General features: G+C 40.1%; 1 protein-coding gene across 8 annotated transcripts in view; it reads right to left on the bottom strand.

The window, feature by feature from the left end:
* Positions 1-1,598: 1,598 nt before the first annotated feature.
* Positions 1,599-13,907, bottom strand: part of LOC309706297 (inter-alpha-trypsin inhibitor heavy chain H3-like) — a 33,980-nt gene continuing 21,671 nt past the window's right edge. For 7 of the 8 annotated variants that reach the window (XM_082532660.1, XM_082532662.1, XM_082532664.1 and 4 more), the window contains 19 exons: positions 11,589-11,743; positions 11,401-11,505; positions 11,156-11,318; positions 10,889-10,999; positions 10,651-10,779; positions 10,306-10,422; positions 10,054-10,222; positions 7,122-7,247; positions 6,428-6,609; positions 6,133-6,315; positions 5,107-5,246; positions 4,809-4,969; positions 4,674-4,703; positions 4,481-4,525; positions 3,783-3,911; positions 3,112-3,313; positions 2,764-2,939; positions 2,298-2,409; positions 1,599-2,181 (listed from right to left, as the gene is read on the bottom strand). In XM_082532660.1, coding sequence (XP_082388786.1) covers positions 2,043-2,181; positions 2,298-2,409; positions 2,764-2,939; positions 3,112-3,313; positions 3,783-3,911; positions 4,481-4,525; positions 4,674-4,703; positions 4,809-4,969; positions 5,107-5,246; positions 6,133-6,315; positions 6,428-6,609; positions 7,122-7,247; positions 10,054-10,222; positions 10,306-10,422; positions 10,651-10,779; positions 10,889-10,999; positions 11,156-11,318; positions 11,401-11,505; positions 11,589-11,743 — 2,574 coding nt within the window. In that variant the 3' untranslated portion in view covers positions 1,599-2,042. The remainder of the gene's footprint in view (positions 2,182-2,297; positions 2,410-2,763; positions 2,940-3,111; positions 3,314-3,782; positions 3,912-4,480; positions 4,526-4,673; positions 4,704-4,808; positions 4,970-5,106; positions 5,247-6,132; positions 6,316-6,427; positions 6,610-7,121; positions 7,248-10,053; positions 10,223-10,305; positions 10,423-10,650; positions 10,780-10,888; positions 11,000-11,155; positions 11,319-11,400; positions 11,506-11,588; positions 11,744-13,907) is intronic. The other variant, XM_082532663.1, reaches the window with a different exon arrangement.

The following is a 13,907-nucleotide window of genomic DNA, read 5'->3' as shown; positions in this document are numbered from 1 at the left end:
GCCGCTTATCGGGGCCTGGAGCCTGGGGCTCGCTCGGGCCACTTCGGAGGTGGGGTGCCCCTGGCCTCTCGGCCTGGGGCTCGGTCACTCAGGCACGGCTGGCTGCCGGCGGAGCTCACGGGCGCGTCACTGCAACTCCCCCTGGCTTCTGCTCCGCGGCTGCTGAGTGAGCCCTCATCTGGGACTCTCCTCAGCTCTTTCTGGGACAGTGGCGCGGCTGCCCCTCTGTTGGTCTTCCTTGGTCTCTTGTGTTCTGGGGGCCTCTGGATGTCTGGAGTTTTGATCTCCTCCACACCTGCTTCATGCCCTGGAGGACGGGGCTGTGGCCCCCCCACACCCTCTAGCAGATCATTACATGAAGGAACCTTTAAAAAAAAGGTCCATGCTCACAGGTGTACACACGGGTGATCACACCCACAAACGACACCCTTTCTGGCTCCTACCTCAAAGCACACTGTGTTCTGTTGATCTTATGTGCTGCACAATAATGTTTAATATTTAGTATTTACTGTCATATTCCCATATATCATTGTGATGCTGTTTATTCTATTACTCTTGTTCTCTTCTGCTTGTTTTCTTTTTTCTTTCTCAAATCAAATCAAATTCAAATTTATTTGTCACGTACACAGTCATACACAGTACGATATGTAGTGAAATGCTTGGACAACTGCTCGTGACCTAAAGAGAACAAAAAAGGAAAAGGCTATGAATAAGATAGGAAATAAATATGAAAAATTAAAAAGGGTAAATTTAACTAGGAAGGAATAAAATATAAATTAAGGTTAAAAATGAAATAACTGTACAACACAAATTAGAATGAAGGGTGATCCAGGTGATTGATATATGCATTTTTTTTTCTCTACCCATTCTGTTGGTTTTTGTTTTTTGCCCTTCTCCCCCGTCCCTCTTCTCAGCTGTTTCTCTTTCCCTCTTTCTTTCTCCCCTTCTTTCCCCCAGTCAAGTCTGTCCCGTATTCAGTAAGTGAAAATAAAATAAACAATAAAAGGTGAATCAAATGGACCATTACGGCAAGGCTGGGATGGTCAATTTGGTAAAGTAAATCCGTTGGGCATCTTTCTTTGCCTTTAGACAACAATTCTGAAGGCAAAAGAGCCAAACAGGACAGGCAAAAAAAAAAAAAAAAAAAAAAAAGCCTAGCAGCTGAGTTTCTGGACATACTGGAGCCTGTCCAGGACTCCAGGACCTCACTGCAATAATCCAGCCAGTTGGTGAAAAAGTCATGGATGAGGGTCTCTGCTCATCAGGTGACATTTCATTTATATGAGACTGGAATGGAAGTGTGAAACTCAAATTGTCACCCAGATTGTGAACTTCTGGGGATAGTAGGATGTGGCGACCGACTATGTCAGTGAGTAGATCGCCAATCTTCGGGAGTACGGCTTTGAAGGCCACAACAATAAGTTCTGTTTTATTACTGTTGAGCTTGACTAGGTTAGATGACATCTGTGTTATAATTGCAGCTGACATGACCAAACTCAGCCTGCTAACCAGTTTTTCAACAGCTGAAGCACAGAAAATGTGAACACTGTGTGCCATTCTCAAGTCCAATATCTTTTTTTTTTTATGCTGACAGGGAGCACTTTTTTAAAAAGCAAAATATTTATTTAATTCCAAGAAAGCATGGAGAAATGAATGCAGTATGTCATATATGCAGACTATTCAGAAAGCTTTACCTGCCATGTTATTTGTGTCATCATTAAATCTATCTTGACTCACACACTGTCATTGTGTGAGTAAAGCAAACTATCTCACTGATGCTGTTTGACTAAATAACATTTAGCAGGAGAGGTTCGATTACACTCTGTAATGCCAGACGGACACAAACACGTACACTCAAAATATACTGTAACGTGATATGCTTGCATTAATATAAACATGCACTTGCTTTCAGTTTTTGCATGTGTCACTTTGAAATAGAAAACACCCAGCGACTCACTACAATGCCTTCTCATCACACACCACCCAGAGCATGTAAATCTACCCTGCAGCTCCCAGTGCAATGCTGATCGCACTTTGCGTTTTCAAATAGCCGTAAAAAGGTCTGACACGGTGTAGTCTGAGGCTGTTCCATCGATCAGGCCTCTTCCCTCGTTGTCAACAAACCAGCAGGCGATGCTTTCTCCATTCTTCACATCCTTGTTGAAGTTTTTTTGCCAGTGTCTACAGAATATATAGATGTTTTTTTTCAAGGATGATTTGCACATACATGAAAGGAAACTAACTTTAAGGCTGAGTGAATATTATGCACACTTCTAAAATTTAAGAAGTCGCCTCACCTTGTCACATTCAGCCTTTGCCCCTTCACGTACATGGTGGCATCCAGTTTCTCCTGGCCTTCACCTGGATGCAGGTCTGTCAGCTCAAACACAACCCCACGGTAGAACTGACCTGCAGGAAAATAGCTTATGTGACATCTTTTGTTTCTGTTTTAAGAATTAGTTTTTAGTAAAAACAAAAGAGCTACACCAGGTGTGTCGAACTCCAGGCCTCGAGGGCCGGTGTCCTGCAGTTTTTATATCTCACCCTAGGTCAGCACACCTGAATCAAATGATTAGTTCATTACCAGGCCTCTGGATAACTTCAAGACATGTTGAGGAGGTCATTTAGCCTTTACGGTGTGTTGTCTTGTATCAAGGTTACATCTAAAACCTGCAGGACACCGGCCCTCGAGGCCTGGAGTTCGACACCTGTGAGCTACACAGTCACTTTATTACTATATCAAAGCTTCTTGCAGTTTAATACCTAGCAGACCATGAACTGAAGCAGACAAGTGCTGGCTGTCCAGAGTGTAGAAACCCAGGTAGTCTTGGTGGTCGTGGCGTCTCTTCCAAACCTTTGTGTGTCGGATGACCCTGAATTTCACTGAGTGCCTCAGCGTCACTGTCAGACTGCAGTTTTTAACTAGGTTGAGCTCCATACTTGGTCAGAGGCATCCAAGTTGGAAAACACATGAAAAAATGAAGGAAAAAAACTAACGTCATTTGCAAATGTGATTAAAGTACATATAGTAATTAGTGGGACTGAAAAATGGTTTAAAATATTTAATAATTTCAACTTTACGCATGTGTTTTGCCTGGGGATTTTACTCACTTGGCATCTCTGAGTGAGGTGGCATCAGACCACAGCAGCTTGACCTGCTTGTCATTGTAGAAAACAGAGATATCCTGAATGCTCACATCCAGTCTCACCCCCAGGTTCTGATGTGTGATACCAAAACGGCCAAAGTAGGTGTTCACGTTACCATCCAGAGCAACTTTCTTCTTGCTAATTATTTGGCCATTCACCACAAAGCCTGAAATGAGGGAGGATAATGAATTTGGAAAATTTGAAAAAAGAAAATTCTCCCATTAGAACGAGTCCTTCAGTATCTTCTTGATGCATGCTCAATCGTCCAGGTAAGTAAATCCCCAAAGTTTGATTCTGTTCATCTGGACGTAGTGGGAGAAATGTTTCATCTCTCATCCAAGTGACTCAGCTGACTGCAGGTTTCCCCAATCTTATAAACAGTACATTTGCATAATGACTGAAACCAGCCCACTGAAGGAACAATAGGCTGGGAGGTCAGTTCCTTGATCATTACAGTAGTGCTAGTTTCAGTTGTTATGCAAATGTACCATTTATGAGACTGGAGAAACCTGCAGTCAGCTGTGACTGAAGAAGTCACTTGGATGAGAGATGAACCGTTTCTCCCACTGAAAACGCTACCTCCAGATGAACAGAATCAAAGTTTGGGGAGTCCTTCAGAAAGACTCAGGACAGACCTGATTTGGGGTCTCTGACCAGACTGAAAATGGTTCCTGGTTTGTCGTTGATGTTGAAGCACAGAGCGTCGTTTTTATCTGGAAGCTCTATCATAAAATGGGGATCTCCATCAACTGCAGCAAATAAGTCTAGAAAAAAAAGGTATATCTGAGTAAAAAGCTAATTTAATTATTGAGCTGACAGGTGTGTTATTATAATAAAACAGAGTCTGCACCAACAGTAAAACTATCTTACCTGCCCTTATGACAGCAGTGTACAGCCTGGTTTTTCAGAATTAAATGTTTTCAGTTAAATACACTTACTTAACATTTTATTAGGTACATCTTGGTAGTACGAGGCTGGACCCCACTTACCTTGAAAGCAGCCTTAATTCTTTGTGAAACGTGTTAAACAAGGCTCTGGTAACAGTTCTCAGACATTTTGGCCCAAATTGACATACCATGACCCCATTAATACATTAGTATTACTAATATTGTAACATTGTATTTGATATGGCAGATGTCTTAAATAATGACGGTCAAAACAGTCACAACTCCTGAGTTTCTTGAGTCTTCTATGAATGTTTTCATTAACTGTATAAGGAAGCTGTAATGCTTACCTATTATAATAGCATGAAATGAAACAAAAACAAAACAAAACACTGAAACCACCTGTCAACTATTTAAGTCCGTAAAAATGTTACATATGAAACACTTACGATCAATTACACGCGAGCCGACAGCAGGCGATGCATGTGCACCTGCTAAAAGCACAGTTTCCTTCATATGCATTGTGCAAGTCAGATAAGATAAGAAAGGCTTTACTTTACCCAGATTTGGGAAATTCTTCTCTTATAGCAGTTTAAAAAGTAAATGAAAACACATTAAATTCCATTCAAAGACTTCCCATACCCATGTGTCTTTCTGCTTGCTGTCGCTGGCCTGTAAAATAGGAAAGAAATGAAAAAGAAAAAGTTATTTTTGCCAAAGTGATGGGAGAAGAATGTTTCTGCTAATTTAATAAGCGGTGGATTTTCTTTCTCCTACTTTCAGTCAGCTTGTCAGCAATGAAAGAGCGATCAGCTCCATTCTCGTTTTCAGGCTTGGTGACCACCAAGGATGTGAGAGGGGTGACAAAGTTATACTTCAGAGACAGGTTCAGAGCCTTGGCTTCTATATTTCCTCTCTCCTCTTTAGTACTGAGAGCACTGGAAGAGAGACAGAGGACAAGATGGACATGACGTTAATAATTTATTATGATGTATAACATAATGTTTAACGGAAAAAAAACTCACCATCAATAAAATTTCTGCACGGTAACAGAAAAATTTCCCCATGAACCAACCTGTTCTCCAGCTGCTGCTGGATGGTGAGGTAGGCCCACATACGCTCAATGAAATCTCCAAAAATGTACCCCTTTTCTGGGTACACTGTCTGCCAGTCAGCCACACTGGCCTTTCCCTGTGCCACAAAGTTCTCTTCAGACTTGTTAAAAAGGAAAGATTAAATGACAGACATTATTCTGTGCAGCCACTCAACTTTTTTTTTTTTTTTTTTTTTAGCAAGCTGACATCAGCATGCTAATATTGTTTCAGATAATTACGTTTCATAGATATTCAATTATTAGAATCTGAGATGGTGTCGACAGTGTTTTCCAAATCTGCAGAGTAACTGCAGCATCTAAAGTTTGTTCAACTTGCTGGCTAAATAACTCAGCTTACAGTAAAGTACATAAATATCACATGAGCTTTGAAAATGGGCCTTTATCCCATCATCCATCTTAACACATTTTATGACTTTAGCATTAAACATTTTTCTTATTCCATATATTTATTTATTCTTTAAGTCTTTAACGTAGGGTCTTTACCTTACAATATAAAGTGTCTTGAACTGACTATTGTTGTGATTTGTCGCTATATCATCATTAATTGAATTGAACACCACACACAGATTTGTTTTCATTTTAGTTTAAAGAGTTGAAGTTCATGAAGCACTTACAGTTGGTAAGGTGGGTAGATATATGCTGGTAGGAACGTAGTACTAACTTTGTCATAGTTGTTTAAGGTATTTACACAGATCTGATCTTATAAGCATAAGTATTGTGCTTCACATAAGTATAAAGATGGATGAAAGCCACTAGCTTAGAATCTTAAGTTGAAAGCAGAAAAGAATGAAAAGTAATGAGACTCCACTTGATGTTCGGACTACAACAGTCAATTACAGCTCGGTTCATTTACAGTTCGTGAAATTCCATATTCAGCCACAGTAAGACTGAATAATAAGGCTCATTTGTATGAGCACTAACATAGATCTGAAGTCAAACTCATGTTGTAAAGGAAATACTTTAATAATGTGCTCTCCCTTTTCTCACCCCGTGGGCAAACACTTCCACCGAGAAGTTTTCCACGTCATTTTCCTTCAGCTGACCAGCGACCACGATCTCTGAGCCGTTGAACAGCTGGCTATAGTGAGTTTTGGTTAAGAAGTCTGTATTCTCTGAATAACGCAGATCCACCTCCAAGAGCAGAGGGCTGGACACTTCCTCGTAGAAACCCTGCAACAAAGACACAAAATTGTTGCCATTTATGTAAGGCACAAACTAGCATTTCTACGCTTGCATTGATTTTCATGTTACAGTCATTAATGTTCTTAATTTCTTGCCTTACCTTGAGTTGAATGGCAGCATCTGAACCCTCAAAAATTCTGCGGGCCACTCCTTTATTTTGCCTGCACATAACATCCAGGAAGGAGTAATCCACATCATTTCCAAATCCAAGACAGAACAGAGACATGATTCCTCCAATAGCAGAAAATACATTCTGCTGGATTAGCTGGGGGCTGGTCACCCCTGCAGACACAAACACACTTACATATGAGCATGCATTAAAAAGCTTCCATTTCCAATGAAATTGTCGAGTTGGGTGTCAGCTTTACATAACAAATCAGTTCCATCTTACTCCCTAACATTGTTAATATTCATTTATATGCTATTATAAATGAGTAAAAAAATGCTGCGGGATACAGGTTCCTCTCGCGTTCTTAGCTCAGGGTGAGCAGGTGGGTGAGCTGGTGGTGGGCCCAGCAGTTGCTTCGTGGCTTCCTCCGGTGAGCACCTGCCAGCCACATGCCGCTCCCACCTAAGGAGTGGGGATGGGTGAGGCAGCAGGCAGCGTCCTGGCTGATTGCAGGCCCCGCCCCACCACCTACCCCCATCGCCTGACTGAGGCCGCTGAGCCTGGCGGCCCTCCCCCTGGGAGCCGGCACGGGCGCCGGAGCAGCCCGGACCCCTGTCTCTCCCTGCTGTCCCATACGTGGATCCACCACAATTTTCAACACACAGAATGTTTAAGATTGTCTCACCACTGTTTGGCATCCCGTCAGTCAGTAGAAAAATCATATCCATACTCCTCTCTGGAACTTTCTTTTCTTTTCTTTCTTTCTTCAGCAAACTAACTGCATCCAGTATAGCACTGTTGATGTTGGTGCCTGAAAAGCAACAATGCTTTGAGTAACATGAAAATCTCATCATGTTCAAACTTTTACTTTACTCTTTTACTTGTTAAGCCTTGACCAAAAGATTGATAATATTCTCTCTATGCAGTATGACTGGATTCTGTTTAATTAGACTATAGCTCTGTACAAAAGTTCTGAAGACGTTTATTAAAGTTCTGAAATGAAAACACCACCTTGATTGTTTAATCTACACAAAACCTAAAAGTGTAAAAAAAATAATATTACTCTGTTTTCTATGGTATTTTGAGCATGACTCTTTCTTGGCCATGGCAGCTACTTCCTGTAGCTGTCTGTGGTCACTAATCATTGAATTGTTCTTTGTCCAGGGTGAAACAATTGTACAGGATAATTGTTTAAGAAATAAATAAAATTAATAAATTTCTCTAATCTACACATGGATAAATTATATATACATACACCTGCGTAATATTGGATTAAATATCACTTAGCAAGTTGCACCTCAACTAGATCCAATTGATAGCCATCAACAAGCTTCTGGCATAATTCTATATCAAATCACTCTTCTTAGCAGAATTGGTACAGTTCGCTTAAATCAGTTGGTTTAGAGGCATAAACCTTTAAAATGTAGCTCACAGATTTTCAATAGGGTTTAGGCTGCGGCTTTAGGAAGTTAGAAAGTTAATTTCAGAAGGTCATTGTTGCCCTGCTACAAATATTTTCCTGTTGGAACACCCGATTGTGTCCAAGTTCAATCATTTAGCAGCTGATCTGAGGTGAAGTTGAAGAGTTTGGAGGTAATCCTGCTTCTTCATTATTCCACCGATGTTGTGCAATGTACCAGTACCTCTTGCAGCAAATATATGATGATCACCCTGCTTGACAGCCTGTTCCGTGTTCTTAGGTTTGAAAGCCTCTCCTTTACTTCTCCAAATATTCTTCTCGTCATTGATATCAGATAGCTCAATCTTTGTCTTGTTTGACCATAAAACTTTTCCCTAAAGAACATCTGACTCGTCCATGTGGACTGCTGCAAATTTCATTTGAGCTTAAAGATGTCGATTTTGGTGCTGGGGTGTCTTTCTTGGTCGGCACCCTCTCAGTCCTTGATAGTGACGGTGGTGTTCCAGCAGTCTCCAGTTCATTGTAGCCTTGAGCCTTTGTGGTTTCTGTGACGTTCCTCAATATTCTGATGAATTTCCTCCCATCTGAAGATGACAGTTTGGGTCTTCTTACCAGTGTTGGTCAAGTAATCATGTTACTTTACTGATTACTTATTTTCAAAAGTAATTAATTACTTAGTTACTTTTTAAAAACATGATTTACAACCTGAATAGGTGATAAAGCGATAGATCATTCAGCCCAATTCTACTTTTTCTGCATAATCCATCATACAAAATGTAATCAAATGGAAAAGTCTCTTTTTAAAACTTGTTTTATTAGTTTTAATCCTTTAGCTTTATGCATCAAGCAAAAATGTAATTATATGCAACATTCTCTGACTGGAAACCTATTTTCAGCACATAAAATATTTTTTTGTGTTTACACTCACTCTTTCAAATATTTGCGAGGAAAACCCAGCAGAAAATAAATAAAATCAAAGACTAGCGGTCCTGTTGCTCTATTTTCACCTGTAAAGCAGGAGTGGTGTAGGCGGAGGTTTACCCTGGTGCAGGTGTGCCGCAGCGGTCAGTTGAAGAATCCGCGAGTTTCTCTGTGAATTTCCCATTACGTCGTTGCGCACTCGGTGCTTGCTTGGAAGTTTAGGGGGGTTTTTTCGCTGTAAAAAGAAGTTTTCTTCTCACGCACAACGGACACTAATGTTTTTGTCACTTTTTATGGAATCAAACTCAAAGTAAGGTCAGTACTTCCACGCTTTAAACGCTGCACGCTCATACTCTCTCCGTACTCGATATATTATCCATTGTTGATCTGCACACAGCTGTTGCCACGAATGTCACACTCGCTTAGGTCACTGTCATGAGACATTCTCAAAAAAAATAAAAAATAACGGTTTGAGTAACACAGTGTTCCTACGGGAAAGTAACGGTAATCTAATTACCGTTTTTGCAATAGTAATCCCTTACTTTACTCGTTACTTGAAAAAAAGTAATCAGATTACAGTAACGCGTTACTGCCCACCTCTGCTTCTTACAGACCTTGGCAAAAAACTTGTGCAATTGAAGTGATGATCTTGGAATCTGCAGTCGCTTAGAAATTGGCCCGAGAGACCTTCCCGATTTGTGTAACTCTACACAATCTTCGCTGAGTTCCTTGTATATTTTCATTGTTCTGAGTATTGTTCAATCCAGTGAGGGATAACAAACTTTTTTTTTTTTATACTGGCAAAGAACTAATCAGTCATGATGACTAACAAGAAGTTAAAAGGTCTTGGCCTTGTCAAAACAAGATTTAAATGGGTGTATGTATACTTTTGCCCCAGTGTGGACTAAAGAAATTCATAAATAAATTAAAACTTGTCTATTTGTTTCATTAAAGTATGCCATACAATCAATCCACACTGGAAAAAGAATAGTTTAGAGAAGTCATTAAAAGCCCAAAATTACCATGAAATTCATGCCCGTGATGACTATGTAAACGTCTGATTACAACTGTACATGTTTAGTGGCAACCTCACACTCAAAACTTGACAAAGTTGCTTGTTTTAGCTATATAACAGTAACAGAGCAGAATGATGCCAGCCTTGTTGTGCAGTTGTCAATGACCCAGAATTTTGCCATTTTTCACTCATTCAATAATGCAGATAATAAGCAGAATAAAGAAAAAAAAATCACTGTACATAAAATTCAGCAATACTTACTTCCACTGTCCTGTATTTTCTTTACATAGTCAATGGCGTCAGAAACATTTCTCTTTGTTGCTTTGGTAAGATAATCCTTCCAGTAACTAATCTTACGCTCAAACAGGAGGATACCAAAGTGGTCCTCTTCGTGAAGGTCTTGCAGAATGGCAACCATTGATTCTCGGGTCTTTATATGTTTACAAAACGTATATGGAGATGAACACACTGTCATGCATACAGTATGTAATTTGCCTCTAATTAGTCCCCTACCTGTTCAATCTTTGCTCCATGCATCGATCCACTAGTGTCAATTACATACACCACATTCTTTGGGACTCTGGCCAGGTCAGGGGGAGAAAAGAAGTGCACAAAGTATCCATTTACTGCCTGAAGGGAAAGAGTACTTTGGGTTAAGATGAGCAAGGAAATGTATAGCAGACAAATACAGCTAGGGAAGTAAACGTAAGACTAAAAGCAAAATAATGATTGCAGCTTCCAGTTCTATAAATAAAACTGCTGTCTATAAGAGTGTGTTTGAGATCAGTAAAAATTCTGTGCTTTAGCTGAGATAAAGGCTGCTTGTGTGCTGCTTTAAGTTCTGTCTCATCAGCTGACCTGAACTTCCCCCAGGCTTGTTGCTCGTTTCACATCATACTTGATGATGAAATCTCCATTAATTAATGAGCCCTTACAACCTGGACATTTCTGTTGCTGCTCCACTGTTGGTGAGAATGAGATGTGTGCCTGAGAAACAGAAAAGTTTCATTTCACTTTAGATTATTGTAGATATATCCTTTATACCTAAATGCTACATTGTAAAAACACAAGGACAGACATCTTGCCAAAATATCACCTTTGTGTCTGTGACAGTTTTCTCTATCAGAGGGATCAGCTCATTGGTGAGGAACGTTGCAGAAGCCTCAACAAAAGCAATGCCTTGAGGCTCATAGATGTCTGCCTCAATCTGTCACACCATCCATGGAAGTAAATGAAGCATAAAAGAAGAGGTCATTATGGCGTAAAGACTCACTAAGTCAACGCAAGTTCCTTACACAAACTACTTCAGACAGCCCATCATTAATCATCATGAAGAACAATAAAAGTGAAAAGTGAGTCCTACCTGAAACTCCTGCACTGGTTGTTCTACTTTGACTCGGATCAAGATCTCATAACTGCCCAGTGTTCTCTGAAGGAGCTCCTCGTAGATCAGAATGAAAGACACGCTGCTCTGGGTAGCAATGTTTACAGATACAGAAAACATTTCCATCTTTCTTCCAGAAGCCCTGCAATAATAGATATGGATTACATTATTGCAGGTTAAGGGTGGAGGTTGGGATGTTTAATCTTTATCTTATTCCAGTATACTTGACAAGTCCAGCAGTCTTTCCAGAAGAAACAGCCTTCTCATACTGCTCCTTGGCGCTCTCTTTCTCCTTCACCTCTCCAACATACACCTGACCATCAATTTCCCTGTGACCCACGAGGATATGTGTCAACATTAAAGGAGGATGCGCTCTATGATCATTGTCAAAAATGCTGTACTATTGACTGACATGCTAAAGTTGGTGATGAAGGCCATCTTGGGCAACTCTACTTCAAAAAAGATTTCCTGGGATGAGTTCTCCTTGTTTAGCGCCTTGGAAGACATGACCGTGTGTGCGAAACGAGACGACACTGTGCAGGTGATTCGAATGCTTTGCACTTCCACCTTTTGAATAAATGGAAAATGTAATGTGCTGACAGAAAAAGATTATTAGTGTAGTTCAAGAGAATTATTGTTAGGTCTGTCTGGCACAGACCCACCGCTGGAACGAGACAATTCTACTACAACAGCAAAAAGCATTGGACACCAAGCAGAGCTCTTTGTTTGATCTCGTGCACGAGGGAGAGAACTGTGACGAGCGCCATTCCTTCTGCTCGAACCCCAGTCGCTCTCGTCTGCTCCCTCGTAGCACTGCTCTTTATTGTGGTTACATGAATATGCATAAGTTCATTAACATGACGTCTTACACAGGTATACATGTGAACAAAGAGTACCTTGTCTGCGTGTACGTGTGTGTGTGGTCAAGATGTGACCCTGTGAAGACTCCCCAAAGCTGGTGCCAGGAGTCCAGCGGTCCACCTAAACAAAGGGCTCTTACACTTAAGCAGATACAAAGTAGGTGTCCTCCTATACCATAAACCAGTAAGAGAAGGTACGACCACTCTCATGACCTTAAGATGTGTGTGTTTGCCAGAGTGCTCCGGGAGGCACGCAAAGTCTTTGCAGACTGCTAAGGATCAGACCTCTATCATTATGCAATCGATTATAAAACTAAGTATATGTGAGCATATATTTCTAAGCATAAATGACAACCCACATGTTAACCCAACAATTATAAAATTTTACAACAACCAATTTAATAAAAGCACAAGAAAAATTAAAAAGTATTTGCCTCTTTCTTGATTTTTTCATACCGTATTTCTCACACTTACATGCTTCAGATCATGCAGTTTATAAATGATGATTTAATTTATTAAGGGAGACAAAGTTATCAAATCCATTTGGCTCCCTACTCTTTCCCTCCTAATCCTAATAACTGGTTGCACCACCCTTGGCAGCACAAACTGGAATCAAGCATTTGTAATAAGTGGCAATGAGTCTGAAATCACCTCGCATGTGGAGGAATTTGGCCCACTTTTCTGAATTATTTTCATTCAGCCACACTGGAGGGTTTTTGAGCATGATCGGCCTGTATTGGTTTTTTTTTGTTTGTTTGTTTGGTTTGGGGTTTTTTGAGCCATTTGGACTTGCTAGTATGTTTCAGATCATTGTCCTGCTGCATAACCCAGGTGTGCTTGAGCTCCAGAGAATGAACTTTGTGATCTTCTGGATGAGTTGTTGATGGCTTCTGGGGTAATTTTGGTCAATTTCTGGATATTGGCTCTCGCCATGGTTCACTGGAGTCCCAAAGCTTTAGAAATAGTTTATAACCCTTTCCAAACTGATAGATGTCACTGACTTTATTTCCCAGCCATTTCTTCAGATTATGGCATGATAATGTCATAGTTTTGTTTAATCTTTCTGCCTGCTTCACTTTGTCAGACCAGTTATACTTTTAGCGATTCCCTGATTCAACAGGTTTGATAGTTATCACACTTGGGTGTGGCTAGTGAAATTGAATACAGCTTTCCAACTAATGTTGTTAATTCATGATTTTACTTTTTCACATAAGGCCAAATAAGTTTGGTTTTTACATTAATAAATGAAATCCTCATTTAAAAATTGGATGTTGTATTTATTCTTTGTCTAATAATAAAATTGGTTTGATGATCTGAAACATTTAAGAGTGATAAATATGCCAAAAAAGAAATTAGGAAGAGGCAAGTACTTTTTCACAGCACTGCATAGCCTAGACCAGGTGTGTCAAACTCAAATACACGGTGGGCCAAAATTCAAAACTGGAACAAAGTCGCGAGCTAACGTTAATATTTATTGAAATATATTTATTCCTCCAGATATAAGAATGAATCTTTTCTTATGGACTCAAACACGTTTTGCTGAAAAACTGAATATGGAACAAGCAAAGCTTAATACTAAACAATATATATATTAGCTGTATAATACCAGTAGGCCAGCTCTAATAGTAATTTGGTGTGGCTTCGCGGGCCAAATGTAATTAGCCAGAGTTTGAAACCTATGGCCTAGACCCTAACATTAAAATTGCATGTAGTTTCTTATAAGCAGAGAGTAAATAAATACATTTTCAGTGGGCACCAGGGGGAGGGACAAGTGGGACAAGTGCAGCTGGAAGCGATAAACTTTACTGGAAGTATGGACTTAATTTTGGAAAAAGCTGGTAACACTACTGTAAGTTAGAAGCTATAAGTCA

This window comes from Aulonocara stuartgranti (genome assembly GCF_965226115.1).
Source record: "Aulonocara stuartgranti genome assembly, chromosome: 5".
In the NCBI taxonomy this organism is placed as follows: Eukaryota; Metazoa; Chordata; class Actinopteri; order Cichliformes; family Cichlidae; genus Aulonocara; species Aulonocara stuartgranti.
Note: the sequence above shows the minus strand (reverse complement) of the source record. Positions and strands in the feature narration are given on the sequence as shown.